We start from the raw sequence: 21,247 nt of genomic DNA, 5'->3' as shown, positions 1-21,247 counted from the left end.
GAGAACTCTGATGAAACAGAAACAGGCCTGGATAGAGCTAAAGGCTTAGCATGAGAAAAGACAGAGGGAAACGGGGAGAGAGAAAATGAACCCTAACAACTATGAAATAATACACTGGGGAGAAGTACTGGTTCTCATGAAAATGTTAGTGATTCAACATGGAATGAAATTCAAAAGCCACTGACCCCAGTGAAAACTTCCAGTGGAAACATGTGGATTTTGCTTCTTTTCATTTAAATACTATCCCTAAGCACCATCACAGTGTTTGCAAGGTGTTGCTTTTTAATTTAAAATTTATACTGAAAAGATTCTGCTGATCGAATTAAATATTCAAGAGTCTTCAGGAACAAAGAGACGACAACAACAACAAATCAACACATGTATCAATATAAGCATGCAAAATAGGCACAACACATTCGGTCCCCAAAAGCATGTACTGAATGAGTGTTCCACAGTTGAATAGTAACAGAATATACTTCTTTTTTCTACTTATTACAGTAACTCAGCATTGAAGCAGATTTGTTTATAGCATTTTTTCATACATACCGATTCTTCAATCTGACTTGCCAAAATGTCACGATTAAATGCAAGCTGACTAACACACACCACAAATCTGTCGGGGAATACACAGAGTTCTGTACAAAATGAAGAAAATAAAGTTACTGAAGGCTTCAGAAAACTACGAACACAGAAATGTTTGTTCCCAGACTTTTTCGTTCATTTTATGCTATGGCAATATACATATATATATATATATAAGAGGCGTGTCTCTTCTCTCTATCCTCCTTCCAGTGTTTGACATCAATAGGGCAGAATGAGTACTAAGCCTTAGGGAGTCAAGGAAGCTGCAAATTGGTCCACCTGAGCCCCTGAACCATTATACCACATGGAGCCCCCAGGCAGGTCCTTTGCAGCTTTCTCTCTGTATCAGTTTACGTTTTCTTGTTAGAACTCATACTTAAAAAATAGTATCAGTGTTTACTAATTAGTGTGTGGACTTTAGAGAAAAAGTAAGAATATTAAATAAAAATTAAAAATGTGACACATTAACTTTTTCATAGTTTACTTATCATCTGTCTGGTCAGCTGGTCTTACACTAGAGGGCAAACTCCCAGGCTGAGACCATAACAACAGCAGCTTCTTTTAGGAATTAACAATCAGATTATTAAGAGAATGGTTAAAGGTGCATGGTGAAGACAAGACAACTATACATAGTAATCGTATCTATTACTGCAGCTTCTTAAAGCAAAGTCACTGACTTCCAGAAGGGGAAGGACAAATGAATTGCAAGATGGGACAGCACAACAGTCAATGAAGGGGACACAAAACAGTAACACCCTCCAGATCTTCTTTCTGCTTGCCTACTGGCCTCCACTGAGCTCTAGGGTGATGTCTGGAGTGGTGGTCCTGGGGTGATGTCAGAATACAACAACGGATACTCTGAATAAGTGGAGAAGATCTCTTCCTTTGTTAATACTCAGTTTATTGCTCGAAAATTTTTATAATACCCATGAGTTGTATTTGTGACAGAAAATAAAGTCATTTTTCTAAAACAGAAAACTTCCCTCTTAGATGTGACCAACTTTTAAAAATATGGATACTACGAATCATGTAAGTGGAACCTCTTCTATATATTGCACAGAGGGCACTGTCTGAGGTAATAGTGTCAATTTGGTATAGTCAGAAGGCAAACACAGACATGTCAATAGATGCAGATGCACAGTTTAAACACAATTAACTCCTTATACTACTTGGCTAGGTTAAATTATACCAAAAGGTCTACAGAATTGATATTCTAGTAACAAATCTCTCCTTATCCCCTGGACCACTGCTGTCTCCTTGGGGGTCATACTTCTATTCTAATTCATCCTACTTAGCACAGCAGGTTAACAGTTTTAGAAAACAGCTCTATTATTTGGCTCAAGAGTTTGTTGTGGCTCCCCAGTGCCCAACACAATATAGATAGGCAAACATTCAATGCCCTTCATGACTGGTACCTAACCTGTTGGTCTGGTCTTTCTTCCAACTAGAAAGACATCATTTTCAGGAGGGAGCCAAGGTGTGTTTATTTGACCCCACATGAATGTTACATCTGACTTGGTTATTATGAATGGCCTCTGAAAAGTCAAGAGAACAAAATTATCAATTCAGTTAATGTTTGTTTATTAGTTCTTAAAATATTGAGATAAACAATAAGTAGTCTGTTTCCCATTTTATAGAAGAGGAAACCAAGTCATAGAATTCATTATCTGTCCTCCCTTTGCCCTCCAAATTGGAAAATTGAAAGAGTTCATTAATGGATCAGAATTATAATTCAAAATTACCAGTTCATCAAATAATTTCTGTATTTAGTACTTCTATTTATTCCTCTGAAAATAAAAATGGTAGATTTTGAACACTTTGGTACCAGGTATTGCATTAACAGAAAGCTACTTCTGTACTCCTTCAGTCTGTTTTAGTCATAATTGAGACTTGCTTTATTTTACTAATTACATAGATTTAGGCAATGGCAGTCCTTACTAGCTAGCGTGTATTTTACCAGACACAAGGTTAGCTGACTTATTTTACTAAGAGAGGTGAACAAGATGGAAGATCCTATTAAGAGAGTAACACATTCAAGCAACACTCCACCTAAGAACGTGGAGATATCATGAAGATTCCACAAACTTCCATACAGTTGATTTTTAAAGTCCTTGTTTCATGTCTTATAGATATACTGACACAGTGCTGGGAACTTGAGTTAAATTTTCTTTTCAATGCTCAGGATTCTTGGAGAATGATCACTAGCTTCTGACTATGGTTGGATGAGACTGACATCATTTTCTCAGTGAACACCTTGACTTGAGGAAGTGAGAGGTGGGATCTGGCCTAATTCTCATACCTAGAGAAGACTCTGATGGCTCTGGGCTGGGAAAGGGCTTTCCCATGCACATACTTGATCTGCATCCCAGGGCCTTGGTGTGCACTGACAATGATGAAGCAACTCTGGAAACTCAATGAAAGTGCTGACATGTGTCAGGAAAGTAAAATGCAATGTGGTCCAGCTCACTATACTCAGGCAGTAAACGCAGCATAGATTGCCACACAATGACAACGAAGCAAGTAGGAATTTCTGTTTCTTAATTTCATCCATTCTCTATGGCAAGTTGGTTGTGTGAAATGCCTAAGGATCCAAGAAATGAGCTTCTTACCAGTATTCTGTGAGCTCCCGATGCAGCGGAGGTGTATCCCTCTCCTGACAAAATAGGCTGTGATCTGAAAGCCATAACCTGTAAGATGAAAGGGACATCATTAGACTACAAGCTGGTTTGTCACTGAATCCCACGGGCTCAGTCTAGTGTCTGCCATGCGGTATGAATTCAATCATTATTTAATAAATGAAATAATAAAAGAATCAGTAGAGGGCCCCAGTAGAGGGAAACAGAGAACATTACTACCTGAATTCTGGGTTCTTCCAGAAGGCCTGGCCATAATACCTGGCATGGTCCCCAGTACCTTACCTGAAGTGGCTCAGTAACTTCCCTTGTAAAACGAGATAAACAAGCAGGTCTAACATACTTGAAAATCAGGGCTTTCTAATGAAACGATTAATTGAGTGTGGACCGATGCTTAGATCGTGGTCATCTTTTGATATTTACTGCTGATTAGCTCAAACACAGGAAGTTTAATATCTATTTAAAAATGAGAACTTTTTATAAGTAAATTATTCTCTAATTCAAGTATAGCCATCTTCATATGAAATGAGATGTAAATAAACATGGTATGTTTCAAAAAAAAAAAGAAAAAAAAAAAAAGCACCAGGTTGGTCTAAATGAAGAAGACAGAATTAAATGGTGGAAAGCATATGGGGCAACTAGATAATTCTCATATCCTGTCGGTAGAAGTAAAAATTGGTAAAGTTCCTTTGAAAAATGCTTGAGTATCTAAAGTTGGGCTTAAGCATGGATAGAGTTATTTACAGTTGCATCTTTTACTCTCAAACTAGGACCAATGCAAAGATCCATTAACAGAATTTTTAAGAAATGGGGATATAACCATACAGTAAAATATTACACTGCCCCTATAAATGAATGAGCTACAACTACAGACACTAAGAGCAATAAATAACACACACATAATACTAAAAAAGTAGTCCGTTAAAAAAAAAAAGTAGTATGTTCAAATAAGTAAATCTCATTTGTGAAAATGGCAACAGCCCCTTCCATCTTACAAGGTTGGTAATGGTAAGTCAGATAATTCACAGACTGTACTAGCCTAATTTCTTTCCCCTTCCCTTTTTCCCTCTCCTCCAGGCTCCTTCCAAGTATAAACTAATCTGCTCACGAATTCCTGAAAAGGTCAGGAAACAATGTTTACAGGTAGCCCATTCAAGTAGTTGGTGGAAGAATCAGAAGAGGGCAAGGGACCCCAGGTGCTGAAGCAACCTCAGGAAATGGCTAAGCCTCCAAGACAGTATTTTACCATGGAAGAGCTGAGAATTATAAGAGTAGTCTCAGGACCATTAAACTATCTCTAAGGAAACCAAGTGTCCTGATCCCCTAAAGTCCATGACAATAATTATTTCAAAATATACAGAGAACACAAACCAAAAAAGAAGTTTCCATTTTTGCATTCAGTTTCCTTCCAAGACCCCTGTAGAAAGATCCAGAACCTCGGTGAGTGCAGATTTGATGTTCTGTCTAAACAGGCTGTGGCTCTGACAGCACAATTGCTTTAGTCATGCAGATTGTGAAACAACAGTGACATCTATGAAAGGATAATCTCCAGATTTACTAAGATGAAATATACTTTTCCCCCAACACACTTGAAAATGGATTGCATTTCAGTCATGTGGCTTTCTTTTGCTTAAAATGTTAAACAAAACATGCACACCGTTGGCATTACTCAGAATGCTCTGAAACAAATATTTCATTCTTTAGGTGACTGAGAGAGGGGAAGTCACTTCTACATCTGGTTTATTTGTATTACTGCTGGGGGAGCAGGGTTATAAGAGAGGAATCCTTAACAATTTTGAACTCAAACACAGCAAAATTTAGAAGTGATTTTTCAAGAAACTATTTATGAGTCTTTCAAAGGACTAAACAATAACATTAAAAATGTGCCCTCTCATTCTGCCTTTGTTGATTTACAGTTTTAGGTGATCAGGGTTCAGAAGGCATGTTCAAAATTTCAAAGTCTTCTTCTGTACAAAATCTCCAGCAGTAAAATGTTATTATGAGAAATAAATGTGAAATTGCCCAAGAAAGCTGCAGCTAAATTCAGGAAGCCTGACATCTGGAGATACCACTTGAGTGGTAACTAAATCCTATCTGGTCAACCAAACAATAAAGTTCCAATATGACAGCTTCTCCTAGAGTAAAAGAAGGTAATATAAGGCATATTCCAAGTGATTTATTACTGAAACTACTAGGAGAAATGGATTTATTGAAACCTGGCCCTCTGCACTGACACCCTCCACAAGATGGGAATCATTCCTGAATTGGCATCTTGTTATTAATAGTTTCAATGGAAAAATTGGCCTAATGGCACCTACAATGAAATGGCAAGTTTAACATGCAAATAAGATTTGCACCTGCTTCGTCTACATTCCACTGGTCATATGAAACTTTACTGTTTAAAGAGAAACTTGGAGAGAGAGAGATTAAACACAAGGTACTTGTGTCAGTTCTTATGGCAAACTAATTTTGATCTATAAACAGAGAAAATTATTGCTGCTGAAAGATACTGAACTGAAATGCTTTAGGGAGATGTATTTCATTTATCCACAGATAACAGGCAGTGATAAAGATTATTCTCTTATCTTTGCTCTTAGTGAAAAAGACTTTATAGAGTTCAACAGGCCACTGAGATTTTGTACTTAACCAGGGCTAACGCAAAGCTACACAACTCTCTGAAGCTAAACAGTAACTTGGCAAAGAATCCAGGAGGTCCTTTGTTTTTCCTACTCAGGCACCAGTTTCTAGTTTGCAGCTCTTGGGTTCTAAATACAAAAAAAAATTTGAGTCAGTAGGAGATTCAAGGAAAACATGCAAATGGAAATTGTAAAGTGATAGCCTTTTCATTTGAAAACTATTTAGTTTCAGTATTCTAAATTTACAAGGTACTTGCAAATCATATTGAAGTATACCTGTTTTCTTCGTGGCTCTTGTGATCCTCCTAAATCTGAGAAGATTATCATTAGACACAGGAAAAGACTGGGGATAGAGGAGGGGATGGCTTTGTTATGGAAGCATCTTTCCACCGAGAGTCTTCAGGAATGTCAATTTCTAGAAATATTTTAAATTTTTTTGAATTGCAAAATATCATGTGATCATCCAAGTACAGATAGCAAGTCCATCTTTTTTCCCTGGTCTCTCAGCAGCCCAGAGTCTCCAGCCCCTGTGCTGCCTCTTGCATTCTGTAGTTTGTTAGACAGCTGATGCACTACTCTGTCCTTCTACAAACAACCTCCAGACTCCTGTTAAATCCTAAAACAACCACTTGATACCCCATTAATTTTTCTTCTGGATCACCTGGTTGTTTCCCGAAGAATATTAAGTCTCTAAGGGGAAAAAAAAAAGTGGTGGTGGGGGGAGTCATCAAGGCAAACCAGAGTTCTGCTAGTATGTTATTTCATACTCTGTCTAAACTGCTTCAAAAGAAGAAATCTGGAGACTTCTGAACATAAAGGCAAAAATTACAACTCCCCCCAAATCAAATATGAGTTGAACAGATTCTACTCTGGCTTAGCAAGGCATGTACATTGGTTTTAAATAGTACCATGCTCTATGAGGAGTCCATTTTAAGGGAGTCGTCACTGAGAGCAAATATCCAACATGGAGTTTTTAATGTAAAACTATCCAGCCTCACTTGTTTTCCAGTGGGCTCACAATCAAAACAACTTAAAGTCAGGCACAGTGGTGCACACCTTAATCCCAGTAGCTCAGGAGGCTGAGGCAAGAGAATCACAAGTTTGGGGCCAGCCTCAGCAATTTAGGGAGGCCCTAAGTAACTTGGTGAGACCCTGTCTCAAAGTAAAAAAAAGGACTGGGGATGTGGGTAAGTGCCCCTGGGTTAAACCCATGGTATAAAACAAAACAAAAACAACAACAAAAAACAACTTGAGCTTCCCTGTGGCTGTTGGGGGATCTATGTACAATAGGTAACAGTGGAAGATCCTCTCTGTGACTCTTATGAGGTCACTCATGGGGGAGCCTGGGAAAATTCCTCCATATGGCCCACTGAGCCATAGGAATGGCCTGGTAGATGAGCTCCACACATCACCTGTGCAGCTCTCCCCCAGTTAAAAAAGGCCACCTTCTGAACAACTAGCAGACTTAGGAAGATGACCTGGGCCCCTTAATACTTCTTTTACCAATATTACTTCTTCATTAGTCTCATCACTCATGTGCTTATGAAAAATTTCAAATATTCAGAAAAGTACCACAAACACCTACCATCTAAATTCAATAATAGCTAATATTTTGCCATATTTCATAGACACATTTGCTAGACCATGTCAAAATAAATGAGACATCATGAAACCTGACTCCTATGTACAGACTCCCGAACAATAAGATTCTCCTGCATCATCAAAATACTACAGGTTGAGCATCCCTAAAGAAATTCCAAAATGCCCTGAAATCTGAAACTTTTTGAGTACTGACAGTGACCCTTGAAAAGTTTCATATTTCCAGAATATTTCAGATTTCTGATTTTTTAATTAGGGATGCTCAAAAAGTAAAGTCTATATAAATACTTCAAAATCCCCAAAACTAAAATCTAAAATACTTCTGGTCCCAAACATTTCAGATAAGGGACACTCAACCTGTATTAGTGCAACTGAGCATGACATTACTGCTCAAATAACTAGTTCATACTCAAATTTCTTCAACTTATGAGAAAGGGGCTAAATCAGCATATTGCTGATTTTCCCTCAAGCTAGGACCCAACCAAAGATCATACATTTTAACATATATATATATATATATGCATATATATATATATATTCTCTTATATCTCATTTAATCTGAAATAATCTTCCTTTTCTTTTTCCCCAAAACTTTAAAATCCACTGGGCTGTCATTATTTTAATAGAAAGATCCCAAGTCTGGATTAAAAAAAAAAAAAAAAAAAAAAACTGCCTAAATACAAATTTTCAATCTGCATTTTAAAAAAATTTTTTTAGTTGTAGATGGACACAATATCTTTAGTTTATTTATTTATGTGGTGCTGAGAATCGAACCCAGTGCCTCACACATGCCAGGCAAGTGCTCTACCACCGAGTCACAACCCCAGCCCTGCATTCTTTTTTAGAATGCCAGCCATTTAAAAATTGACTTCTCCTTTAACTGCTATAGAAAATTGCAGGTTCAAACTAAAGTTATAAATACAGTTCAAAGTCTGAAACACAGATGACTTGAAGATTTAGTTCTAGAGATAATTTCAAAGAAATCAAAATTTAAATTTGTAGATGCTTAAGATTTTGGCAAAGGTAAACTTACTTAAGGAATCTGAATAGCAGTCTCATGTTTGTTTTAAGAAAGCTAACTTGGTCACAATCAGACTCCCATATGCTAATGCAGAAGTTGCTCTGTACTGCAAGCTAGTTCAGTCATGTGACCGTTTCCAGTTGAAGTCATGAGTCAGTTTTCATCCTCCCTCTGAAGACTTGGTTGTGACTTAATATGAGGATAGGAAGACAAAGGCTGATAAGTACAAAACATGTTGACAATATCCTGAGTGCTAGACTAGTCCAGAAACATATTACATAAAAGATGGAGAATATGCATCCATTCAGAACATTATCAGAAGCCCTAGAGTGGAGAAGGTAGAGAAATCGTGAGTTTGATATTGCCACTTTTAAAACACAAAGAGGCCAGGTATGAGAAAAAGATTTTGGAAAAATTACCATGGGGCCTTCTGAAACACATTATAGGCCTACATGTGACCTTACCATTGCTGGTGATGGGACGAGCTGGGAAAAGGCATTGTTCTGTGGGAACTAAACGCCAAGAGTCCTGTCAGAAGTTTAAGAATATACACACAGAATCCTAAACTCAGACCACAAGTGGGAAACAATTTGGGTGGGTAAGTGGAATATTTGGTCCTAGGCTAAAAATTTCACTTATTACCCAAGACATTAAGAGACTCCAAAAAGGTTCCCTTGAGATAACATTTCATGTCCTTAAATAAGGACAGTACTAGACTCTGAGTCACAATAGAGCTATGTTTCTTTGATGCCAAAACAAATGGGGCAAACTGGTTAGTTTCATAAAAATTTTATTTTTTGAAATTGAATAACAATTATTTGAGGCCAAATTTATTTAGAAAAAAACAGATTTTCCACCTGTCATCCCATGGACAATGGTAAAACCACAGGCCACATATGCTATTAATTTTATTATCTTCAGGATCCATCAATGATTGGTAAATAGTGAATGAGAAACCTTTTTGGGGCAGAAAAATATTAGAATAAAACAAATTGAGAAATTATCACTTTGGATCTCTTCTCCACACTGTTTTCCCACCTTTTGCTTATAAAAATATGCCCTTAACATTAAATAGGAAAACCATGTTTGGATGATATGCAAGCACAGATGAAATCATAATCAAAACTATGGTTTCCACAGTCACAACTGTGTCAGGCTATGCATAATGATGAGACTGATATAATATTGTGGACTTATAAAACTCAGGGTTCTCTAGAAAATTTTACACTCATCTTTAAAGAACTATGCATAATAGAAACAGATTTTTAATGACACTTCTATATGATATATTTGGTTGTCTGAACTGCTAACTGTTCAAGCAAACCGCTCAGCAACAGCTTTTAAATTTCCTGTGCCTAAGAGGAATGCCAGATGAAGCCCATCCTCTGTGGCCTGTTTTGCAAAGAGTCCATTCCAACTCTGAGATTCTAGGACCACATGCACCGAGAAGAGTTCATGAATCACTGGGCTCTTCTAATAGAATTGCAGAATCATATGGTCCACTTTTTTGTCAGCCAGGATCACACTTTTTAAAGACAATACCAAAATACCCATGTGCAACTCAGTTCTTCCTGTATCAATCAAATCGACAATGCAAACTCAGTGCCTAAGATAATTAAGGGTTGGGTTTAAGAGGGAAAATGAAGAGAGGTCTCAGCTTGTTTAATGGGGTCGCAGCAACTCAATGTTACCCATCAGCTGCCACTGGAACTTAGGGAACAGGTGTTCCCCCAAAATATTGCTAATTCAATTTTTAATGTGAAATCTCAGATTTAAATTTTTTTATTTTTATAGACTGCATTTTGATCAGTTGTATACAAATGGGGTACAACTTTTCATTTCTATGGTTGTGCACAATGTAGATTCACACCACTTGTGTAATCATACATTTATACAGGGTAATGATGTCTGTCTAATTTCATTACCTTACTGTCTCCTGCCCCTACCCCTTCTCATTTCCCTCTACACAATACAAAGTTTCTCCTTTCTTCTCTTACCTCCCCCCATCAGATTTTAAATTTGTAATGAATTCAGAATTTTAAAACACTCAGTGCAATCCAAATAAAGTGTTTCTGAAGGTCAGTGCAGCTGACTGATGCCAGTTTGTAACTTCTAATCGGAATTCCTACATTTAGCTGAAGTTCACTTTTTTTTTTTTCATGTCTTCATGAAGCTAAATGAAAGCTGGCCACTTCCAAATGTTTGAAGATATGATGTTCCATTTCAATTTAGTCACTTATTCTAAGCTAAATAAACTGAAGTCCTTAACCTCACTACCCCAGGGAATGTTTTGATTCATTTTTTTGACTCTAAAATTCCCAACATTAAAGATATTTAGTTAATTTGACTCAATGTGGGAGGAAATGGAAAGATCATACAATTTTAGAAGTCATTAATTGCATAAATGTGTGGGATCTATGTTTAAAAAACAGAAAATTTCCTTAATTTAAAAAAGAGACCTGGGAAGATGGATTGACATGGGCATTCTTGAGTAAGTGGGCTAACAGTCAAAAAGATGTGAATTGTTTTATTTATTTACTTAATTACTTATCAAACCTGTACTAAGTGCTCATTGTGTACCAGACAATACCAGCTAAAAATCACAATGAAGTTGTTGTTGTTGTTGTTATTATTATTATTAGCAGTAGTAGTGGTAGTAGAAATGTGTTGAGGAGGCAGTTTGGAAGTTGCCAAAAATAATTATAAAGTTAACCTAGAAGAATAAACATGAATAGTTAAGAAAAAGAAATTCCAAGTTTAAAACAGCTCTTTCTAATAAAAAGTAACATATACTTGATGCACTAAAAAAATAGTCTGGGCAAAAACAGAAAGGCTTAAAGAAAAAGTTAAATCACCAACAATCTGACCACCTGGAGACACTTTTATCATCTTGACTTTTGTTATCGTCTCCATCTTTCCTCAAGATATACCATAGAGTCACATATACATTCATATTTCTTTCTATAAAAATGGAATCATGTGATAAATATTGTTCTGTAACCCTGTTTTTAAAAAACTCAGTGTTATGAATACTGACTTTGTGTACGGTGACTTATATCTTACCATATCAGTCGCCATACACATGAATAACAAATTAAATATTCAAAGAAGGTTCCTACTAATCCCCAAAGCCAGTTCTGTCACACATAGCACTGTTTCTGAGTTACTATATTCCTTTGACATATGATAAAATATATACTGTGTTAATTATCTGAGCTTTATTTATAATAAATCTTAATCTGGTAGGGCAAGTTTCTGTCCTGACCCCCAACACAAATTTCTTTAATCATCAGGAATATGTGAAGTTATTCTTGGCATTTTGCCCTTTCATTTAGCTTGTTAAATCGTATGAAAAAAAAAAAAAAACCCTTTCAGGAGTTTGATTAGAAAGAGCTTCAATCCATAGATAAATCTGAATAAAATTAACATTTTTATTAGGATAAGACTTTTATAATAACTTTTATTTATTTAACATGATAGATCTCCAATTATTTTCAAGAATTTTAATATCTTTCAGTAAAATTGAAGTTTTTCTACATGAATTTCTCACACACTTTATTATGAAGTACTCTATTTTTTATTGTAATTATAAATATTATTAGCTCCTAAAAGGTACAATTTCAAACTGACTTCTGTGTGCTGTTAGGCAAAAAGTCTATTAACCTCTTATTTTTTTCAACTTTATTGAGGTGTAATTGACAGATAAAAATTGTATAAATTTAAGGTGTATAAAATGATGAATTGATGTACACATTGTGAAATGATTTCAATTAAGCTAATCAACACATTCTTCATCTCATATAGTTACCCCCATCTTTTTTTTTTTGTAATGAAAACACAAAGATCTACTCTGTTAGCAAATTTCAAATACATAATAGAGTATAATTAACAACAGATGGTCCTCAACTTGCAATGTTTAGATTTATGAGTTTTCAACTTTACAAGGGTGTGAAAACCATATGCATCTGGTAGAAATTGTACTTCAAATTTTAAATTTTGATCTATTCCTGAACTGGCTGACTGTGGTAAGATGTTCTCTCTTAATGCTGGGCAGTGGCAGCTCTCAGGAAACATGCAATCATGAGGGTAATCAACTAATACTCTACAGTGTACTGTGTTACTAAGCATGATGCTCACTAGGTTAGATGTACGAAATGCATTTTAACACTATTTTCAACTTATGATAGGTTTTATCAGGATACCCCCTGTAAATTGAGGAGCATCTTTACAATCACCATGCTGTACCTGTGATTTCCAGAACTTATTCAGCTGCAAGTTTGCACTCTTTGATCATCCTCTCTCTTTCTATCTTCTGCCTTCACTTACCCCGCAACTGGCCTCCATCCCTATCCTTGCCCCTAGCAAGCACCATCATACTCTGTTTCTATAAAATAAGTGAGTTCACACAATACCTGGGGGTCTGATTTATTTCACTTGGTATAATGCCCTCCAGAATAATCCATGTTATATTTTCACCTCTTCCCTCCACTCCTCTCTGAATACAGTTCAAAATATGTCCACTGAATCAAGTTTTTAAAATTGTTTCATTCACAGCTATACAATATTTTTATGTTTCATTTGTTTGAGGTAGTAGGGATTGAACCCAGGGCTTTGCACATACTAGGTAAGTGCTCTGCCACTGAGCTACATCCCCAGCCCTAAAGCTATATGCACTTTATTTGCTTGATCAAATAATTAATGAGAATAATGGGTCAAACTCTCCCTCTTTCATATTCAATTGACCCGTTTCTCTTTAGAGAATATTTTATTTTTGAGAAGCTGCATTATGTGCATGTAGGTTGAGAATTATTATATGTCCAATGAATTAAACACTTAATCAATATTCAGTGGTACCCTTACTCTTTAGTAATGCTCTTTGCTTTATTATTTCATTTGATACTAACAGACTTGCTCCAGTTTGCTTTTCAGTAGAATTTATCAGGTATACTCTTTTCTTTCCTTTTTCTCTTGACTTTTTCTAAGGTCTTATGTTTTAGGAATATGTCTTATAAATAACATATGAATAAATATTTTTAAAATCTAGACTTAACAAAATTCCATTGTGATTGTCAATAAATTTGCATTAATTCCCAGCATTTCTTTTGTGTTATTTCATTTTCTATTTTTCAAAAAAATCTCAAATCTACATCAAAATAGAAATTTTCTGTTTCTCTTGGGAAAAAAAATATTCTGTAGCACCTGGCCTATATTCTCACATGGCACTAAATGACTGAAACTGGCAGAAGCTACTATACAAGTTAATAAAGCAAATTAAGGAGGAAGCCATTAGACTAGGTGTGTTTCTACAAACAAGCTGATACTTAGAGGCATTCCTTATAACTGGTTAATTTTGAATTGAGTTTTATCCAATTATAGTCAGTCAACTAGCCAATCTGTTATATAACTAGGGATTTCCCATCAAGTCATATCCGAGTAAGGATAATGCCTACCTACAGCAAATTAAGTAATTTTAAAATTTTGCTTCCAAGATTAGCCTACAGCTTGCTGCTCATGATGCTGAAGAAGAACTCTCTGAACTTCTAGTTTACAGTGCTATCCAATTCATGAATTATTCTTTGTTCAAATAAACTCTATTAGATTTATTTCACCTTAAGTTTTTATTTTAATAAACCTAAGTGGTAGAAAGCGGGGTTCATCAGTAGCAGAACTAATGAGTAAAGGATATATACAGGAAACAATACAGAGAGAATAAGATAGGCTTGGTTGTCAACATACACATGCAGAGAAGGATGATTCATGATGAAGATTTATCTGGTTTTGTGAACACATTTTAGGTAAATGGTAATTTGCTAGGGAACAGAGAGCTTAGAGAGTTGATAAGATAATGAACTAAGCTTTATAGAGAAAGACCAATGAGATCTCTGAGCAAAGCTATGCAGAAAGGAAGTAGAAATAAGACTCCAAGTTCAGGGGAAAAGATAGGCTGAGGCAACTCTGCTCTAAAGGCAGAAAGGTCTACAACAGGGCAGATCAAGTGAGAAATTAAGAGGAACAGAGCAGAACCAATGCTCAAGGGTCAGCAGATAAAGAAGCCTATAAGGAATAAACAAGAGGAACAATGAAGAGAGTAGTCTTAGAACAAAGATTTTAAAAGATCAAATACCAAGAGAGCATTAATAATAGCAGAAAGAGAACAATTACTAAGTTGGCAATCAAGAGGTTGGCAGTATTTCTGAGGTAGCATCAGAATGAGTAAGAAAGAAGATACAAAAATGTAAACTGCTCCAGGACCATTGCAAAGATATGAAGCAGAAAACAACATAGAAGCTTCATGGGAAACCATTAAATTAAAGGAGGATCATGATGTGTTTCTTCCATGTCACTCTTCTGTTTTTATTTCCTAGTACCAGGTTATTTCACTCCCTGCTTTTCCCTCTGATGTTTAGATGCTAGTCATTTTTCTGTTCTACACTTAACTTACTATTCAACATATGCCTGCGAGAAACATGCCTCTTAGTTTTGTCACAGTCATTTGGAATTTCCATCCCATATAAGGTGCTGGGTCTTTTTCCCAGTTTTGATGCATTCACTCAAGTTATGGATGATAACATTAAATATTCCGAAAGTTGATCATCTTTTGTACTTTTTCCAGTTATTAAATAAACCACTATGAAGTTCAAAAAAGTATTTAATGGGGATGAGGCTCAGTGGCAGAGCACTTGGCTAAGCAGAAACAAAGTCCCAGGTTTAATCCCTGGCACAGCAAAAAAAAAAAAACAAAAAAAAACAATAATCTACTCTTTTGAATTCCCAATAATGGGTCCACAGCCCATATCTAAATCATTTGGGGAATTTGAATTTCCATAGCAGATGCTTGTATCCCCAGGCCCTAAGAATTTGATGTAGATCTGGGGTGGGTGCCAGAGAACTATATTCTTTTCAAAGAGCTCCAGGGAATTCTGATGCACAGTCAGGTTTGGAAATCACTTAGTTCTTAAATGTTATTTTGTTGATTTACTAGGATGTCATAAAGAAATTACTAGTAAGAGTTTTCTTAGAATAATGGTGGTGCTTTATAGAGTTCTTGAAAGACAATAACAAAAAGTAAGTCCTGTCAGTGAACATAAATGATAAACTACCCTAGTTCCTTAAACACAAACAAATAGGCCTTTAGCAGGAGTACTATAGCAACAGTGAAGAGGCACAGGGACAAAGGTAATTTCTAAGGCCCTCAAGGCTTAAACAACCAAGGTAATTTATGAGAAGCCAATATATATTAGCTCAATTATTATCACACCTCTGGAGGATTTCAAAGAACATACCTACTGCCTTTGTTTTCTTTCCTTTTTACATGACTGATGATCTACCTTTTCACACAAATTAAAAATCACCACAATATTGTTATTTTTGTCTTCTACATGTCCTTAAGAGTTCACATGACGCGTCATGTTGATATGTAAAACTTAAATTATAGGTATACAACAACTTATGATTGTAATTAAGATAGACTCAGGTTAAAAAGGAACTAAGTATACATGCTAACACTCAGATTTTATTCCAAAACACTACCTTGATATTCTTATCTTAATTGCCTGAATTAGGCAAAATTTCAGAAGAATACATAAAGGGTTCTTTATAATTTTGTTTTGCTTTAACAGTATTTACTAGCAATAAAAATTCAAATGAACAAATCTAAAACACTAATAAAAAATCATAAAACAGAAACTCCCTTTTTATTGTGTACACAGTTAGCATGGGATTAGGAGATACAAGCAGAAATCACATGTTGCCAGATGAGCTACAACAGGAAATACATTCCACCTGTCACCCTGAATTCTTACAGAAGGAAATAGATCCTACCAATGTTGGATGTGGACCTCAGGAGTCTGTTGATCTACAAATTTACAGAAAACACAGGGGCTGCAAGAACACATAGTTAACATCACATGCAGACAAAGCCAGCCAAATTTAAATGTGGGAGATTTCAGAGGACAGCTGACCTGGTTTCTTTAATAATTAAATAGGAAAAAAATATTGGGAGGGGAAATAGTATGTTAAAAGAGACTTTCTTTTATAGTAAAGAGAATCGACCAAATGCACTGGTGTCTAGATCAACCCTGCTTGGACCTTGATTTTTACAACCACAGAAGAGTTGATTCATTCAAGAAAATTTGAAGAGGGACTAGGTATGTGGTGAAATTAAGAATTTTTGGTCTTTAATGGCACTTTGATCATTTAAAAAATTCTTATCTTTTATAGCTCTTTATTCTGAATCATTTATATATAAATAGATTACAAGTTTTATTTTAAAGCAGTCTGATGGGGGCAGGGAAGAAAAGTAGGTGAGGCTTATAAATAAAATAACACTTGCCATATGGCCATATGTTAAAAATGCAATGTGAGTGGTAGATAAGTGGGAGCTCATTATATTATTTTTGTATGCATTTGAAATTTCTGATAAGTTTAAAAAAATTAGTGAAGATTCTTTGAAGATTTATTTTTTAAAAGTAAACACTCTCATTTGATGAAAATATTCAAGAACCTTAAAGATAATACATTTTTTCTAAATATTTGTGTTAATACAGTCTCTCTTCCAAGGTCTCAGAATATAAATCATGATCAAAGCTAGCTTTTATAGGTAATTTACAAACTCTGAAAATAACATTTTATAAGGAATGCAAAAACATCCTTTATTATATTGTGAATTTTAATTATAATCTTTAGAAGAGTTTTTCTAAGTAGATAACAATTCTAAGGAACACCAAACAAAAATGATATAATAGGTGATTATAAAGCTCTCATCTTCCATAAGCCTCTTTGAAGCACACTCTTTATTACAGAATAAGGACAGTAACTTAATCTGAAGATTCTTTTAAGTCATTTAATTTTAAATGAGCATTACTGAGACTCCCGAGCACTTCCAGTCACATCTTACAAGTCTGAATAATTCACTGTGTTATTTCTGCATAGGAAGACCTTAACTACAGTGAGGACTGCTCTACTATTCATTGATTTGGTTAAAAGGGAATAGAGTTAGTAAATTTGTGAAACAACTTAATATAAAACTCTAGGGAAAAAAGCTTATGGTAAAACTAATAGTATTTCGTTAATTGATTAAAATTCAGGGGTTTACAATAATCTAAAATTATGTTTGCAATGACGAGGTTAAAACAGACTCTTAACTAAACTTTACTCCTAAGCAGTAAATGCCACCTTTGACTCTACTAGGAGGAAAAACGTGTTCATTACAAAAATGAGAAGACAATCTCAAATTTATTTTACGAAGCTATATCAAGACAATGTAGTACTGACATAAGGACGGACATGTTGAAAGAGAATTGAGAATTCAGAAATAAATACTCATATGTTAATCGTTTTTCAACCAAGGGGCCAAGAAAATTAAATGTGGAAAAAACAGTTCTCTCAACAAACAGCACTTGGACAACTACAAATCCACATACAAAAGAATGATCTCACACCATATACAAAATTAACTCAAAATAGATCAGAGACCTGGATGTAAGAGTTAATCCTATAAAACTCTTTGATGGTGGGGGGAAACATGTATAAGTCTTTATGATCTTGGATTAGACAATATTTTTAGCACAACAAAAGAAAAAACTGGACACAATGGACATGATCAAAATAAAACTTTTGTGTTTGAAAAGACACTATGGAGAGACAGAGAAGACAACACAAGAGAAAAGGAGAAAAATTGTGCAAATCATGTACTTAATAAAGAACTTCATCTAGGATATGTAAAGAACTCCTACAACTCAAAAGTAAAAAGACAAATAATCTAATGAAACAATAGTAAAGGATCTGAACAGTCATTTCTCTAAAGAATATACAATGTGACCAATAAATACTTGATTAGATGGTAAACATTATTAGATATCAGGAAAATAGAAACTAAAACCAAAATAAGATACCACTTATCACCCACTAGGATGACTACAAGCAAAATGACAAAAAATAACAAGAACTGGTTAGGACATGGAGGAAAACTGGAACACTTGCACACTGCTAGTGTGAATATGAGATGGTGTAGCCTCTTTGCAAATAGTCTGGAAATTCCTCAATATGTTAAACATGAAGGTACAAAACAATCCAGAAATTCCATTCCTATGTATAGACCCACAGGAAATGAAAACATATTCATCTCAAAACCTCCACACGAATGTCCATAGTAGCATAGTTCATAAAAGTCCAGGGCTGGGGGTACAGCTAAGTGGTAAAGCACTTATTTAGCATGCATGAAGCCCTGGGCTCAATCCCCAGCATAAAACAAACAAACAAGAAACTATACTAGCCCCAAGTGGTAACTCGAATGGATAAACAAAATGTGATATCCTCATACAATAGAACATTATTTGTCAATAAAGAAGGAAGAACTACTGCTACAAACTACAATATGAATGGACCTCGAAAACATCATGCTTAATAAAAGAAGCTATGAAGAACCAGAATAGATAAATCTATAGAGGCAGAGAGTAAGCTAATAGTGACCTATGGCTAGAGGTGAGAGAGTATCTGCAGAAAATGGGAAGTAACCACTATGGGACAAGGTTTCTCTTCAGAGTGATGAAAACGTACTAAAATTGATTCTGGTGATGGTTGTTGCACAACTCTGAATCTATAAAAACTAATGAACGGTATTCTTTCAATGGGCGAATTGTATATACACAAATTAGATCTCAATAAAATTTACCTGTGGAAACAATGTTCCCTATCATCTAACTAGACATGGCAAATGTATCCAAGAGCATTTGAGGCACAGATACTATAATTTTCTAATACAGTAAGGCTTTCTTGTCCAACCATTAACCAACTGAATTTCACCAATGTCTTGCATTCAACAGAATGCTATGTGGTGTTACTACTACAGGCACCTAAGGTTTAGTCTTATTCTGACTTTTCTAAAAAGTTATAGGAAAAATAATTTAAAAGCTAAAAATGGGGGGTTAAAATTAAAAACCTCCTCATAAAGTTGACTACGTATAAACCCTACTTTGTTATCAAAAATAATTTTGATAATTATTTGAAGTAAGGGTAAACTTGTACTATGCAAAAATCTTACAGTCTTCCAAAAGTTCACATTACCTTGAAGGGAAACCCAGAGGCTATTTTATTTTCAAATGCACCTTATAAAGAAAGACTTGTCAAATATTTCAAAAATGTTTTCTACTTAAGAGAAGCTTTTACAAGCCATTCTTGTAAATAATGAAAATTTCTTTCCCCTCGAGGGAATACTTTCTACTTCAGTGTTTCTAAGAATACTCAGGGTTAAAACCATGTAAAATAGATTTTCTCACAGTTGGGGGAGAGCAAAACACCACAAATAGGAAACCAGACAGCTAGGGGGTCAAAACACTACACTTCCAGGTCAGACTTCTGGTTGCAATTAAGTAAAATTCCTGCAAATATTTGTAAGGAAATCATATTTTTTGGTGCCTCCTTTTAGTCCTTGTAACTTTGGTTTTCTTTAGCAGCAATTTATACTTGAGGGTACATATAAATCTATATATTCATTAACACACAGAGAAACAAACATGTTTACTTAGACATACACATCTATCTAACTGTAGAACTGCCATTTGATCTTAGCCTAAATCTTAAAACCAGAATCTTTCCAGGCTTATTTATTTATTTATTTATTTATTTATTTATTTATTAGTGCTTGAGATTACATGTAGTTAGTTTTGTTTTTATTTAACTATAGACATTTCTCAAGATATTTCTCAAAACAGATTAGGCCAAATTTCTCATTAGGTTACATGATTTATAATCAAACAGTTAAAATAAACTTGAATCCTGTTGGAGTTTAACCTCTAAATAATGACAGCATTGTAGTAGAGCAGTTAAAAAATGTCTCCACCCAACACCCTAGGAACAGCCCATTGGTACTTAATGCTTCATGAATACCCATCTTGCCCAGAAATTTTTGGCAAATTCATTTAGAGACAGGATAAATCTCAATAATAGAAGAGGGAACAGATAACCTTCCCCAATGTATAGGAGTTATTGTAGTGAATATAAAATTGTTTTGATTGTAGACAACTGAAGAAGTTAACTGAAAATATTTAGTAACTAGAGAAAGACACGATTTCTAGATCCTCTATGACATTTATTCTAAATGATTAGAATATTAGGGTGTCATATTAGGAAATCTGAAAATGACAGATCTGGGATTTTTAATCATTTGGGCTGTGGTCTCCAAAATTCTCATGATATTTAGCTAGCAAATCTCAATTTCAAGGTTTTAAGTCACAATATAGTATTTTACATCAGAGTCTTTTCACTCATTTTTTTTATGCCCTTCAAAAATCAGAGGGTTCAAGTTAGGGTTGTGGCTCAGTGGTAGAGTGCTTGCCTAGCATGTGTGAGGCACTGGGTTTGATTCTCAGCACCACATAAAAATAAATGAATAAAATAAAGGTCTAACAACATCTTTTAAAAAAGTAGGCATTAAAAAAATCAGAGAGTTCTTACTAACATTTAATCTGTTAGATTACAATCTACCTCTTTTTAAAACTTCCTTATGCATATTAATATTCATGATATAAAACTCCATTACTAGGAATCTAAAAATCTTGAAATTATGATGGAGGTCCTGATCAAGGATGGTGGTGGGATTAAAGGGTAAAGCATTTACAAATGTTATAGGTGCTACTTAGGTATGGGAAGGCTATTGCTATAAAGTAGCGGCCATAAACTCCTGGGAAACAGAGCAAGTTTTCACTATACCTTGCCACCCCACACATAATAGAAATTGCATGCTATTCCTGCAAGAAAAGGTCACTGCTTTATGGCAG

General features: G+C 35.1%; 1 protein-coding gene across 1 annotated transcript in view; it reads right to left on the bottom strand.

Moving 5' to 3' along the window:
• The window catches only part of Slx4ip (SLX4 interacting protein), a 192,887-nt gene that overhangs the window by 22,601 nt on the left and 149,039 nt on the right, over window positions 1-21,247 (bottom strand). The window contains 2 exon segments of the mRNA XM_047540521.1: window positions 547-635; window positions 3,192-3,269. Of these exon segments, the coding sequence (XP_047396477.1) occupies window positions 547-635; window positions 3,192-3,269 (167 nt within the window).

This window comes from Sciurus carolinensis, chromosome 2 (genome assembly GCF_902686445.1).
Source record: "Sciurus carolinensis chromosome 2, mSciCar1.2, whole genome shotgun sequence".
NCBI classification, from domain to species: Eukaryota; Metazoa; Chordata; class Mammalia; order Rodentia; family Sciuridae; genus Sciurus; species Sciurus carolinensis.
The sequence above is the reverse complement of the archived record's forward strand: the minus strand, read 5'-3'. Positions and strand labels throughout refer to the sequence as shown.